This window comes from Schistocerca gregaria, chromosome 3 (assembly GCF_023897955.1).
Source record: "Schistocerca gregaria isolate iqSchGreg1 chromosome 3, iqSchGreg1.2, whole genome shotgun sequence".
In the NCBI taxonomy this organism is placed as follows: domain Eukaryota; kingdom Metazoa; phylum Arthropoda; class Insecta; order Orthoptera; family Acrididae; genus Schistocerca; species Schistocerca gregaria.
Genome location: NC_064922.1, coordinates 806,805,588 through 806,820,389, shown reverse-complemented (window position 1 = coordinate 806,820,389; position 14,802 = coordinate 806,805,588). Strand labels below are relative to the sequence as shown.

The following is a 14,802-nucleotide window of genomic DNA, read 5'->3' as shown; positions in this document are numbered from 1 at the left end:
TTCTGATATTACGCCACTTGCCTTCGAAGAGGTCTACTGACTCATGCCGAGTGGTTATAATTAAAGTGCAGCTACTCACAGCAGTGCAGAATGGGCTGTAATTATCGTATGGCAGCGAAACGTGGTAGATATGCTAATGCGTTAATGCGGAACCAATTTACGTTGGAAAAATAGTTCTAATTTTGGTCACCAGTTGCAAATCCGGCGCTGCGAATGCAAGAAAGGCCTCCAACGTGTCTACACACGGTCATCACTGGCGCCGAGCAGAACCAGTTTTCATCAGAGAGCACAACGAACTTCCATCCTGCTCTACATTGAGCTCTCGCTTGACACCACTGAGTCGCAAATGGCGCTACCAACTCAGTTTTTAGTTGATGGTTGGAGACACAGTATCGTTGTTATAGTAGTCTACGGAAACTAGTTTATAGATGTTGGCCGCTGAAGGGATCGTGTATGCTATTAGAGCTCACGCCCTCAGTCTCAGTTATGTGCTGAAGATGGCATACTGAATCACCCAAACTTGTAGCTATATAATAAATAACATCGAAAGGACGACTGCGGGTGTTCCATCTAATTATAATATTCGTTTATGTGGCACAACACCTTTTTGATCTTGCGATCTTTTCCCCGCCAGCGTATTTTCTACTGGGACACCTCCTCTCGTAGCAGAATCTCTCCTGGTATTTGGCTGAGAGGATCATAACTCTACAATGGCTTAGAGCTCGATAAGTTCACCCTACATTTAGGAACAAAAAATGAAATGTAAAACTTCGAAAGCCTAAGTCCTACCCAATCGTCAAAGCACTACTGAAGTCTTTTACTCCAAACTTCTGCTTTACTGTTGCAGATCCTACATTTTCGTACAGTGTTTCGTCTTTATTGTGATGGGTACCACCATCACCAACTTGCAGTCGTTCTTTATAATAATTAAAAATATATAAATACTTGAACATTTTAATATTCTAAAGCTACCCTTGCATATTTTTATAAATGCTCTTGGCAGAAAGCAGCAATTCATCACTGCCACACTGAAGAATAACGAAAAGAAAAATGTGAGTTTCATGTTGAAGAAATATGAGCTCTCACGTTGTTACAATGGCCCTGAAATTTAGGCGGAACTTCAGCTTTAGTCGGTCATGTAAGCAGCAAACTGTTAACGTCTCCAACGTGCTGCGAGCTTCTATTATCAGTACTCAGTGACGCTGTGTTAGCTATTTAAGGAAACACTTACTAATGACCATATGCCAAAATCAGACGGTAGTGCGTGTCAAGAGGCCGATGAAATAAAGAAACATTGACCCTAAAATTCGAAACAAAAGCAGTAAAATGGTTTTAACCTTCAATAAATCTTAATATTACTACTGTAAATCTAGCAACATAGTAAATATTCGACTTTATCTAAATGACAACAGATGCTAAAATGCATGCGTGCACATGCATATGGAGAGACATGTTATGAAATGCAGTGTCGCACCAAACACTCTAATGTAAAGCATACAAGGTCTCACAAACTTGAGGGTGAAAACTATAGGAATTTCAAAGGATTTTTAACTGAGTATCTGGAGATAAGAGAATAATGAGCGGAAATGAATACTGGTATTTCAAGAATTACGAGGTCTTGAATGAGGCAGCGCTACTTTGACAAACAGTACCCAGTCTTTCGTGATGTGAACACAGCGAAGTTTACCACTTCCTGAATGGTTCACCGGCGTTGCGTTTGATGGTGTTGTGTAAATAGTCCAGTATTTCCACGAGACAGCTGCTCGTCAATTTCAGGTGATATTGACGAATTGCTGTTTTGGTTCGCCAAAATACGTCGAGGTAAGAACATGCTTAAAAAGATGTTAAGATGTCCCCTTCCACTTTAGATTCTATGAGTTGTAGTGAATCCACAAGGGGCACTCGTGTGGACAAAGAGACCACTTCATAACTCATTAGTACGTCGGTTGGTTCGAGTCGCAGGTTCTTCAGTCGCCACGTAAAATCTTCTGAATTTCGGTACAAGGGGGCTCAAAACGGAAACTATCCCAGACACGGAGAGCCCTCTCAGCCAGATATAAAGAACATATACCCACGAAAAACAGTGATGCCACGCGTGGCTCGACCTTTGTCGAGCACCTCCTTCAATTGGCCCATGCTCCCAGTCCATCAAATAACACAGAGCTATTAAATTGCGAGGTTAAAGGCACTAGAGTTGACTTCCTTGAGGAGACGCAGATCTTTAAATACCTGTTGCTCGATAAAGAAAATCTACTTAATGACCAATTACAATTTAGAAATAAGAACTTTTTCGAAGGTTTTCAACCTTTTCTTCACCGGCCCTGATGTTACGGTGCCTTTGCAGTCGCCGACGCCTGAGTCCACTTTCTTTAGTAGAATAGTAATGTATTCAAAATTGAGGAATAATTTTGCCGAGTTATAGCTAGTCTTTCTTACGGGTCCCGAATCCGTTTATAGGGTTCTCGTTCTTCTCAGAAGTAAGTTCGGTTACACGTTACGCCATTAACAGTTTTAATGGTTATATTAATCCAGTTCCTAACGTAAAGGTGGCTACTGTTGTGCACCTATATTTCCACGCGCGCAGGTGCTCGGTACACAGCTGCTCGGTGCGATTAGTTCTGGCGTAGCTCTCGCGGCCTACCGATCTCGTCCGCGCAGTGGGGCCTGCTGTTTCTCTTTAGCTGAGTAATGTAGGTTTATGACTGGGTACTACGGTGCTACAGTTTTATACTTGACATGGCCAAAATTTGGCATGCAATAGTTTAGTGTCAATAGCATCTGAAGAAGGCCAAATTATTTTGGCTGAAACCTAAGTAAAGATTGGTTTCTATTTGCAACTGAGGCTGACGTGTTGTATGTTTAATTGTCACAGTTGCTGACGCGACTGCACGATGTTAAAAATTCTTAATTTTTTTTTTACTTTATAATTTTTTGGCTTTCTGGACGTGTCCATACAGCCATCTCAAATGGGAAAGAAGACACGACAATGTGTCTGGACAATTCAGAGTATTCGTTAGGGTCAAGCCCTGCCTGGTACGAAGTTACATAGGCTCAGACTTATCATAGGACACAATGTAGGTAATTTTCGTATCAGTTATGACGGTACGAAGATGAGGACAACACAACACCCAGTCCCGAGCGACCTGGTTGGGAATCGAGCCTGAGTTCTTCAGTTGGCAGTCTGCTACGCTCATCCTGCAGCTGCTGAGGCGGACATTGCTGAACTTTTCACTGACATGTGTAACTGCCAAACACTTTTCCTGCAGACCATCAAACAGCCCATGAGATTTGATGCTAAGAACATAATTGGCATCGACAGTCGCGGTACTCAGCTGTGTGTACCACATTGCGACAAACATCCAAAGTCGTGTGACATAATCTCTTCGATTGATTAATGTAGAGGTGATCCATCACAGGTCGCATATCACGCATGCATCCAAAAAGTTCCAAGACTGATTTTATGCTTGGCTTATAAGTGACTTATGCGCGGTAACTATGGCGGCAGCTTCAACTATCATCTGTAAATAACAAATATGCATTCGACAAGTCAGTTGTGAGCAGGTAGTGTTAAGTAATGGACATGGGGCCATAATGTGTCAACGTTGTTGTCTCACAGACCGCAGTTAGCAACATCTCTAAGTCAGGTGTTCAAGACATTCTCCGTGGAGTTTTGAAGAAGAGGGAAGTAAGTTTGTCGAACACACCTTCTCTTCCGAACAAACTGATTGAAGTAAAAAACGCGGACAATTTTATTCTGGGAAAATTTATCAAGAACACGAGATTTGTTATCAATATGAAGCTAACAAAAAACGACAAAGTGCAGTAATTCACATGAAAAGTCAAAGATTTAACGGCATGACCGACATTAATGCCATTATGACGCTCAACTAGGATTTTGTTGATAGTTTCACGTGATTGAACGTTCTGAGCGTTGTACTCAAGAAGGGAGGGGGGGTACTCAAGAAGGGAGGGGGGAGGGAGGAGGGGGGAAATATGCAAAGCAACTGAAGCATTAAAACCACCATCTTAGTTTTTCTATATTTTTTAATAATCCCGTGTAGATACTTTGTGGACTGATGATGTAAGGCACCGACCACGTCAACGAGAAGTGGTGTAAGTTGAGTTGCAGATCCAGCTCTCACAACATTGTCTTGACAGTGATGGCGAGTGGTTCCTTGAACCTCTAATGTGTTGCCACCGAGGCACCGAATATGCGAGAATGTTCGCGTCTGATGAGTCAAATTAATCAAATAAGTCGCAACCTGTTTATCCGTACATTAATTACAACGATCTCTGTGCCACTGTAGTTTCTTCGATTGATTCGAAAACATGCCTCACCGTCAGTTGCCGACAGCTTAATAAACGTTAATGAACATTTGTTATGGTCAATGAAGATTACTTTGACAGTGTACAAATGTACTGTGTTGCTGATCTCTGCTTTCTTTTTTTTTTTTTTTGCATCGTCATTCACAGAGTGGAACTTGTGTACGATAGAATAGAAATAATGTTTCGAGTAACGCTAAAAATGTCTTGTTGTGTTTGACGAAGTTCTGTGCTTTAGGAAAATATTTGTGTAGTGTCCTGCTTCCAATACACAAAACCTTAACTTGAAATAAAGGGCAAAACAGAAGCATCCATATGCTTCACTACAATGCATATCATCTGCAGAATTTTGTTGTTGTGGTGGTCTGCAGGGTCACTGTGTTTTGAGAACGCAAACATGGTGCAAGCAGACTGTAATCTCTTTATTGTCTTTATTGTGCTACTGGCTAATTCGACTGTCGGTCATTTTCAAGCAATTGAAATACACCTACAAAAATGGTGACATTGCTTTATACATTGTTTGTCTACGTGAAAGATCTTGTGTACTTATCTATCTCATAGAAAATGTTGCTTACTTATTACAAGCCTCAAACTTCACACCACATTTGACTTAACAGCCCGTACGTATGTAATAGCACACTTCGTTTTCATGTGGGTATGTAGCACAAATACAATGCAGTGGTGCAACAGATTACGTTCATTAACAGAGCACATACGTTCATGGAATGAAACATTCGTGCAACATATAAGAACGTCATAACTGATATGGCAGTAGGACCAATGTAGCGCCGTCGACCATCGGAAGACGCTGTACGAGGTGCATTCAAGTTCTACTCACCCGAAATCGATGAAACTAGAGCTACTTCTCGACGTAATCGCCCTGCAGACGTACACATTTTTCACAACGTTGACGCCATGATTCCATGGCAGCGGCGAAGGCTTCTTTAGGAGTCTGTTCTGACCACTGGAAAATCGCTGAGGCAATAGCAGCACGGCTGTTGAATGTGCTGCCACGGAGAGTGTCTTTCATTGTTGTAAAAAGTCAAAAGTCACTAGGAGCCAGGTCAGGTGAGTAGGGAGCTTGAGGAATCACTTCGAAGTTGTTATCACGAAGAAACTGTTGCGTAACGTTAGCTCGATGTGCGGGTGCGTTGTCTTGGTGAAACAGCACACGCGCAGCCCTTCCTGGACGTTTTTGTTACAGTGCAGGAAGGAATTTGTTCTTAAAAACATTTTCGTAGGATGCACCTGTTACCGTAGTGCCCTTTGGAACGCAATGGGTAAGGATTACGCCCTCGCTGTCCCAGAACATGGACACCATCAATTTTTCAGCACTGGCGGTTACCCGAAATTTTTTTGGTGGCGGTGAATCTGTGTGCTTCCATTGAGCTGACTGGCACTTTGTTCCTGGATAAAATGGCATCAACGTCTCATCCATTGTCACAATCGAAGAAATGAAAGTCCCATTCATGCTGTCGTTGCGCGTCAACATTGCTTGGCAACATGCCACACGGGCAGCCATGTGGTCGTCCACCAGCATTCGTGGCACACACCTGGATGACACTTTTCGCATTTTCAGGTCGTCATGCAGGATTGTGGGCACAGAACCCACAGAAATGCCAACTCTGGAGGCGATCTGTTCAACAGTTATTCGGCGATCCCTCAAAACAATTCTCTCCACTTTCTCGATCATGTCGTCAGACCGGCTTGTGCGAGCCCGAGGTTGTTTCGGTTTGTTGTCACACGATGTTCTGCCTCCATTAAACTGTCGCACCCACGAACGCACTTTCGACACATCCATAACTCCATCGCCACATGTCTCCTTCAACTGTCGATGAATTTCAATTGGTTTCACACCACGCAAATTCAGAAAACGAATGATTGCACGCTGTTCAAGTAAGGAAAACGTCGCCATTTTAAGTATTTGAAACAGTTCTCATTCTCGCCGCTGGCGGTAAAATGCCATCTGCGGTACGGTGCTGACATCTCTGGGACGTATTGACAATAAACGCGGCCTCATTTTAAAACAATGGGCATGTTTCCTCCTCTTTCCAGTCCGGAGAAAAAAAAAAAAATCCGAGGCTTTAGAACTTGAATGCATCTCGTATTGTCTGCAAAGCATATCGCTCTCTACGCGGGACGTCTAGTGAGCTGGGCGGTGCACAGGGCTGGTTTGTGAATGTAAGGCGTGACGGTGCGAGAAGGGGGACATTCGTACCGCGTTGACAGAGGGAGCGAGGAGTGACGGAGAGTGCGGCGGTGCTGGCTGTGGTGCGGGGGACATGCCGACAGCGTGCATCGCCACGCCCACCTTCTTACCTGTTCGTAATTCCTGATGAAGTCTCGCAGCTCCTTCTCCTTGTCTTCCAGCGTCCCGTACAGCTGCTTCATCTGGTTCAACAGGTCGAATTTCTCGGCTTTTAACCTCTTCCGATCGGCTTTCAGAGCTGAAACATTCAAAGAAATCGCTCAGCCAGGGGATAATCAGTTACACTATATTTAATTCAGAACCTACACAGATCACACGATGAGATTCGTAAAGGGCAGGGAAGGAAATCGGCCGTATGATTTCCAAAGCAAGCATCCTGGCATTTGCCTAAAGTGATTTAGGGAAACCACGGGAGATACGAATTTGGATATCTGGATGAGGATTTGATTGAATTTAATAGATGAAAGGAGAAAATAAAAAAATGCAGTAAATGAAGCAGGCAAAAAGGATTACAAACGTCTCAAAAATAAGATCTACAGGAAGTGCAAAATGGCTAAGCACGGATGGCTAGAGGACAAATGTAAGGACGTAGAGGCTTATCTCACTAGGGGTAAGATAGATACTGTCTACAGGAAAATTAAAGAGACCTTTGGAGATAAGAGAGCCACTTGTATGAATATCAAGAGCTCAGATGGAAACCCAGTTGTAAGCAAAGAAGGGAAAGCAGAAAGGTGGAAGGAGTATATAGAGGGTCTATACAAGGGCGATATACTTGAGGACAATATTATGGAAACGGAAGAGGATGTAGATGAATATCAAATGAGAGATACGATACTGCGTGAAGAGTTTGACAGAGCACTGAAAGACCTGAGTCGAAACAAGTCCCCGGGAGTAGACAACATTCCATTAGAACTACTGATGGCCTTGGGAGAACCAGTGCTGACAAAACTCTACCATCTGGTGAGCAAGATGTATGAGACAGGCGAAATACCACCAGACTTCATGAAGAATATAATTCCTTCCCAAAGAAAGCAGGTGTTGACAGATGTGAAAATTACCGGACTATCAGTTTATAAGTCACAGCTGCAAAATACTAACGCGATTTCTTTACGGACGAATGGAAAAACTGGTAGAAGCGAACCTCGGGAAGGTCAGTTTGGATTCTGTAGAAATGTTACGACTTATCTTTGAAGAAAGATTAAGGAAAGGCAAACCTATGTTTCTAGCATTTGTAGACTTTTGACTACTCTCTTTCGAATTCTAAAGGTGGCAGGGGTAAAATACAGGGAGCGAAAAGCTATTTCCAACTTGTACAGAAACTAGATGGCAGTTAAAAGAGTCTAGGGGCATGAAAGGGAAGCAGCGGTTGAGAAGGGAGTGAGACAGGGTTGTAGCCTCTCCCCAATGTTATTCAATCTGTATGTTGAGCAAGCAATAAAGGAAACAAAAGAAAAATTTGGAGTAGGTATTAAGATCTATGGAGAAGAAATAAAAACTTTGAGGTTCGCCGATAACATTGTAATTCTGTCAGAGACAGCAAAGGACTTGGAAGAGCAGTTGAACGAAATGGACAGTATCTTGAAAGGAGGGTATAAGATGAACATCAACAAAAGCAAAACAAGGATAATGGAATGTAGTCGAATTAAGTCGGGTGATGCTGAGGGAATTAGATTAGAAAATGAGACACTTAAAGTAGTAAAGGAGTTTTGCTATTTGAGGAGTAAAATAACTGATGATGGTCGAGTTGAGAAGATATAAAATGTAGACTGGCAATGGCAAGGAAAGCGTTTCTGAAGAAGAGAAATTTGTTAACATCGAGTATAGATTCAAGTGTCAGGAAGTCGTTTCTGAAAGTATTTGTATGGAGTGCAGCCATGTATGGAAGTGAAACATGGACGATAAATAGTTTAGACAAGAAGAGAATAGAAGCTTTCGAAATGTGGTGCTACAGAAGAATGCTGAAGATTAGATGGTAGATCACGTAACTAATGAGGAGGTATTGAATAGAATTGGGGAGAAGATGAGTTTGTGGCACAATTTGACAAGAAGAAGGGACCGGTTGGTAGGACATGTTCTGAGGCATCAAGAGATCACAAATTTAGCATTGGAGGGTAGCGTGGAGGGTAAAAATCGTAGAGGGAGGCCAAGAGATGAATACGCTAAGCAGATTCAGAAGGATGTAGGTTGCAGTAAGTACTGGGAGATGAAGAATCTTTGCACTGGACAGAGTATCATGGAGAGCTGCATCAAACCATTCCCAGGGCTGAAGACCACAACAACAACAACATAGTATAGAAAGCGATTCCAGCGTCTTCCCACTATGCGACCTCAAAAATTTATTTACTATTTTGTTTCTTTATTTATAGGCATACGTCTGTACAAATTTAAAGCCTAGCGCCACAGTACCGTACAGGAGCTTAACAAAACAGCGCAGCCCGTTTGTAAAGTGGAGATAAAAGCCTGTGGCGATGCGGACATCCGGGGAATCGACAATAATAATTAGTTTCTGGTTAAAGATAAAGAAAGGTGTCAACATACTGATTTTCGTGTGCTTTTTTATTACAAGTGACAAGCCGTGTGTCATTCCAAAGGGGCGCCTGGGTTATTTTCTCTGATGTTTCGACACATACTTACAATTTTTGAAATGTGTAACTGTCGTCAGCTTAGACAAATACTGCTCGTCACGTCTTTCGTGCGACACCCAGTGTCCACATCAATTTTAAAGAGGATTTTACATGCTCATTAGATAGTGCGGTCCCAGATTAGTCTAGTGCGATATTTGTTTTATCGATATGTTTTCACAGGGACAGTAAAACACGAAGAATAACTGGTACCCTGGCAGGGGCTGAGCAGCAGTGTAGCATGCTAATAACAGGGCGGTGCTGTCACCGCTAGAGTATTGGTTATTATTCGTGTTTTAGTGTTCCTGTTAATACATTTTGATATAATATATTAATCAGACTAATTTGGTATCGCTCTACCGAACTGGAAGGTAAAATTCCGCTTTAAAAATCATTTTGTTTGTAATTGGAAACTAACCAACATTTTCCGTCGACAATGTGCGTCCCTTGAAAGTTATGATGAGCATGATTTGTTTGCGCAGACTTCAGCTACACATTGCAAAAACGAAATCGTAAATATCTGAGAAAAGACCATAGAAAATGCGACTGATGTCTCTTAGGAGGGGCGCCTTGTATAATAATGATTTTTATTGTTTGAGTTATTATTATTACCCAGCCGGGGAGGAATACCGGTAAATATTTGAAATATTTTTGTATAATATTTTCTAAACAGTGGGAAGTCAAATGAAGTGGCATTACAAGTTGTCGCTACATTATGCATTCTGTTAAATGAAGCCACGTTAGTTGTACGTTGATTCACCATAGTGTTAAATCATATTATTGTGTTACACCTCTCAGTGTAATAAATGTTGCAGTGTATATTTATAAGTATTTTTAAGAGAAAAATAGATGGCACCACTGATTCAATAGAGAACATCGTTGTATGTTGTATGTGATACACTAACAAGAGTGAGACCACGAAGCAAAGAATACAGTGCTTGAGTGTTCCTTCGTGGCAGCTTTCGGCAATGACGAAAAATCAAGAAAGATCGCTATGTCATCATCTTTAACCCTTGCAGAAGTCAGCAGCTTGTGTACTGTCTGTAGGACACTCCTCATTCAAGTACTTTAGTGGTATTCCTTCCCGAAACGGTAATAGTAATAACTTACAAGAATAGTAGTTTTTTATGGATCGCAAAAACAGTCTAAAATCGTGAAGTTGACAATGCAGTTTAACTGGAAGGTAGAAATGTTTTCCAGTGTTCGCAGATCCATAGGCGGATATCGACTTAGCCGCAGGTTTTATCCGCAAAGTCGAAATTACTGTGGATATTCATAAAGTACGAGTAACTATGGAGTGAGCATATAGCCAACATCAAACCAAAATAGGTACATGACGCTGGTATGGTATGATTGATATGTTTTCACATATTTGTTTATTACTAATAGCAATGGTGTTGAATTACTGTTGTTACAAACATAAATCGAAATTCATTGAAAGAGGAAGCGTTAGTTTCGATAGCTAAGTAGCACAAAGGTGGGACTATAGCTATCAAACTATCAAGAAGCGTTTTATGTTTTGATTAATATCGAGCTGCATTGGTAAAGGTAAAGTCTGGCGTAAGCCCGTGACCGGGCTGCAGGAAGAGTGTAGCAGCCCTTCTATTCGCCACAGCGACAGGAGGGGGAGGGGTAGCTCCCCCCCCCCCCCCCCGGGTAACCTTTTGACAGCAGGCTGAGTGGACCAGCGAGGGATTGGAACGACCAAAAATACCCACTGCAGCCGGGATTAAACCCGGGACCATCGGGGCCAGTTTCTGGTGCTCTACCCGCTAGACCACCACAGCCGATACAATGAAATGTAGGTATAAAATCTTTTGAAATAATTTTTGTGACAGTATCGCCACGTATCTATGAGATAAGTACTGGATAAACTGGTTAGTGCGGGAGTGTGCTGGCAGTCAGTCGGTTTAATACACAGACATTTCGAGCAATGTTCACACACATATATCATTTTTGTATGGCAATCTGAGTTATTTCCTTTGTATTATTCAGTTATCGAAACCATTCTTCTTATTTTACGCTCGTAAAGTTCCTATAACGTGGTGAATGATTATGCGCCATCAATGTCTTAGTTTCCCTAACGCTCAACAAAGCTTAAAAAGATTATGCCAAAAGGTGAAAAAGGAAGGATTTAGTTCCCAAAAATATTTTTAAGTGTGGTAAATCACTAATTTGATGCTTGTCATGGCTTCAAATTCTAAGTTTTTCCCGTCGCTTTCAAATTGATGCGCAAGGAAACCATCGCATGACAGCAGCAGCATAATTAAAAGCGAGGTTAGGCTGTCCATTCTTCTTTCGATACAAAAAGAGCCGCTATCTTAGCTGCAACACTTGTCGCAAACAAGCGAAATGCCCTTCCTTTAATATCTTCAAAGTTTGAACCCAAGTTCACTCCAGACATTGGGTGTAAATGATTTAGCTGGTTACGGGGTGTGAGTTGTTGTTGTTGTTGTTGTTGTGGTCTTCAGTCCTGAGACTGGTTTGATGCAGCTCTCCATGCTACCCTACCCTGTGCAAGCTTCTTAATCTCCAAGTACCAACTGCAACCTACATCCTTCTGAATCTGCTTAGCGTATTCATCTCTTGGGCTCCATCTACGATTTTTACCCTCCACGCTGCCCTCGAATGCTAAATTTGTGATCCATTGATGCCTCAGTACATGTCCTACCAACCGGTCTCTTCTTCTTGTCAAGTTGTGCCACAAACTCCTCTTCTCCCCAATTCTATTCAATACCTCCTTATTAGTTATGTGATCTACCCATCTAATCTTCAGCATTCTTCTGTAGCACCTCATTTTGAAAGCTTCTATTCTCTTCTTGTCTAAACTATTTATCGTCCATGTTTCACTTTCATACATGGCTACACTCCATACAAATACTTTCAGTAACGACTTCCTGACACTTAAATCTATACTCGAGGTTAACAAATTTCTCTTCTTCAGAAACGCTTTCCTTGCCATTGCCAGTCTGTATTTTATATATTCTCTACTTCGACCATCATGAGTTATTTTACTCCTCAAATAGCAAAACTCCTTTACTACTTTAAGTGTCTCATTTCCTAATCTAATTCCCTCAGCATCACCCGACTTAATTCGACTACATTCCATAATCCTTGTTTTGCTTTTGTTGATGTTCATCTTATATCCTAATTTCAAATCACTGTCCATTCCATTCAACTGCTCCTCCAAGTCCTTTGCTGTCTCTGACAGAATTACAATGTTATCGGCGAACCTCAAAGTTTTTATTTCTTCTCCATGGATCTTAATACCTACTCCGAATGTTTCTTTTTTTTTTCCTTTACCGCTTGCTCAATATACAGATAGAATAACATCGGGGAGAGGCTACAACCCTGTCTTACTCCCTTCCCAACAACTGCTTCCCTTTCATGTCCCTCGACTCTTATAACTGCCATCTAGTTTCTGTACAAATTGTAAATGCCTTTCGCTCCCTGTATTTTACCCCTGCCACCTTTAGAATTTGAAAGAATCCAAAATCCAGTGTGCACCATTTAAGCAACATGTGTTCAAAATCTGCAAGGTGGTAACGGGCAAATTTTCGCCGTGCCATAGTGGCTTTACTGATGGAGTCTGAATACCAGGCTTTTCAAACATCTTAGTCAAGGCAAAGTGTGGAGACACCCCATTTTAACGTCCAGTAATAGATGTCTGCATACTTTTGATCAGACAGTGTATGTTTGCGACAGAAGTACCGTTCCGCGCATCTGAATGCTCACTCCGTAAATAGTTCAATGTTACGGTTATCCGCTTCCAAGCAGTCCACTTTCTTCAGTCACAACTAAATAACACACTTATCCCGACGGACGGCCACCGTACTGCGGGCGTCTATGAAATGACTTGTGGCTGCGGTAGAGTGTATATAGCTGAAACGCCGAAATGAGACGGACTGTTAAGGAACTTATTAAGCAACAAGAACGCCACTAGCGGCTAAAACTCAGTATAAATTCGGCGATAGCGGAACATCATGAGAACAGTGGCCTTGACATCCATTTCAATAACGTACGTGAGCTGGGTAATGAAACCAATATTTATACAAGAAAAACCCGAGACGCGACTGAAATTTCTAAGAACACATGTAACTTCAATAGAGAGGAAGGCTACATGGTTTCCGGCATGGTGGCTCCCCTCCATCAAGGAAGTGAATACACGGCCGCCGCGGCGTCTGTACAATACAAACAACGACCTGGAAGACATAATATTTTGGAGAAACGTTCCCACTCTCTAGCTCTGCCCGTTTCGCTTCTAGCCAACGATGTTGGCCCAGCAATAGCAGCACAACGAGTTGTAACCAAAAAGCCTTTCCAGCATAAATGCGGGAGAAATCCCTTTCTAACCAATGATAGTCGTAAGAGTTTTAGCCGACAGTCCCCTTTTTCGGCTCTAGCGCGGAAATATTTCTTTTCCTATCTAATTACGATGGCCCACCAACGGTAGCCACAGATTTCTATTTCTTAGTTGTTTTTTTTTTACCAAATAATCCCACTTTTCTAGCACAAGCTGGAAAAAATTACTCTTTAGGAGACATCTACATCTACATTTATACTCCGCAAGCCACCCAATGGTGTGTGGCGGAGGGCAATTTACGTGCCACTGTCATTACCTCCCTTACCTGTTCCAGTCGCGTATGGTTCGCGGGAAGAACGACTGCCCGAAAGCCTCCGTGCGCGCTCGAATCTCTCTAATTTTACATTCGTGATCTCCTCGGGAGATATAAGTAGGGGGAAGCAATATATTCGATACCTCATCCAGAAACGCACTCTCTCGAAACCTGGACAGCAAGCTACACCGCGATGCAGAGCGCCTCTCTTGCAGAGTCTGCCACTTGAGTTTGCTATACATCTCCGTAACGCTACCACGCTTACCAAATAACCCTGTGACGAAACGCGCCGCTCTTCTTTTCATGAGCAATACTCAAGTATAGGTCGAAGAGTGTTTTGTAAGCCACCTCCTTTGGTGATGGACTACATTTTCTAAGGACTCTCCCAATGAATCGCAACCTGGCACCCGCCTTACCAACAATTAATTTTATATGATAATTCCACTTCAAATCGTTCCGCAAGCATACTCCCAGATACTTTACAGAAGCAACTGCCACTAGTGTTTGTCCCGCTATCACATAATCATACGATAAAGGATACTTCTTTCTATGTATTCGCAATACATTACATTTCTTTATGTTAAGTGTCAGTTGCCACTCCCTGCACAAAATGCCTATCCGCTGCAGATCTTCCTGCATTTCGCTGCAATTTTATAATTAGGAGTGTCGTGGAATACTAAAGAGTTGGAAACGTGGAATATTGTCAAAGTTTCGCTGCCTATTCCGAGAGCCAGAGGCAGCAGGTTAGCCAAGAGGTAAGAGGATTGCACATGTATCAGAATGTGTCGTCATGCGGGGGCAGTGGCCTGGTTACACACAACAGGCGAGAGAGAATTGCTTAGCACGCGGGTTTGCGTTAGACGGAGACTTTCGTAGAGTGTAAGACAGAGGTATAGCGTCAGTTGTACTGCATTTCATAACTTCTCGTAAGTCTGCACGTAACTCTGTAACAAGAACAACTAAGGGGCGAGTACGACAGATAAATCAGCAGTATAAGTGGAAAGAATGCGTTCATTACAAACGAGCATGACGT

At 42.3% G+C, this 14,802-nt stretch overlaps 1 protein-coding gene across 5 annotated transcripts in view; it reads right to left on the bottom strand.

Moving 5' to 3' along the window:
* The window catches only part of LOC126354370 (kazrin), a 903,527-nt gene that overhangs the window by 150,200 nt on the left and 738,525 nt on the right, over positions 1-14,802 (bottom strand). For all 5 annotated transcript variants that reach the window (XM_050003952.1, XM_050003953.1, XM_050003955.1 and 2 more), the window contains exon 5: positions 6,643-6,770. In XM_050003952.1, the coding sequence (XP_049859909.1) occupies positions 6,643-6,770 (128 nt within the window). The remainder of the gene's footprint in view (positions 1-6,642; positions 6,771-14,802) is intronic.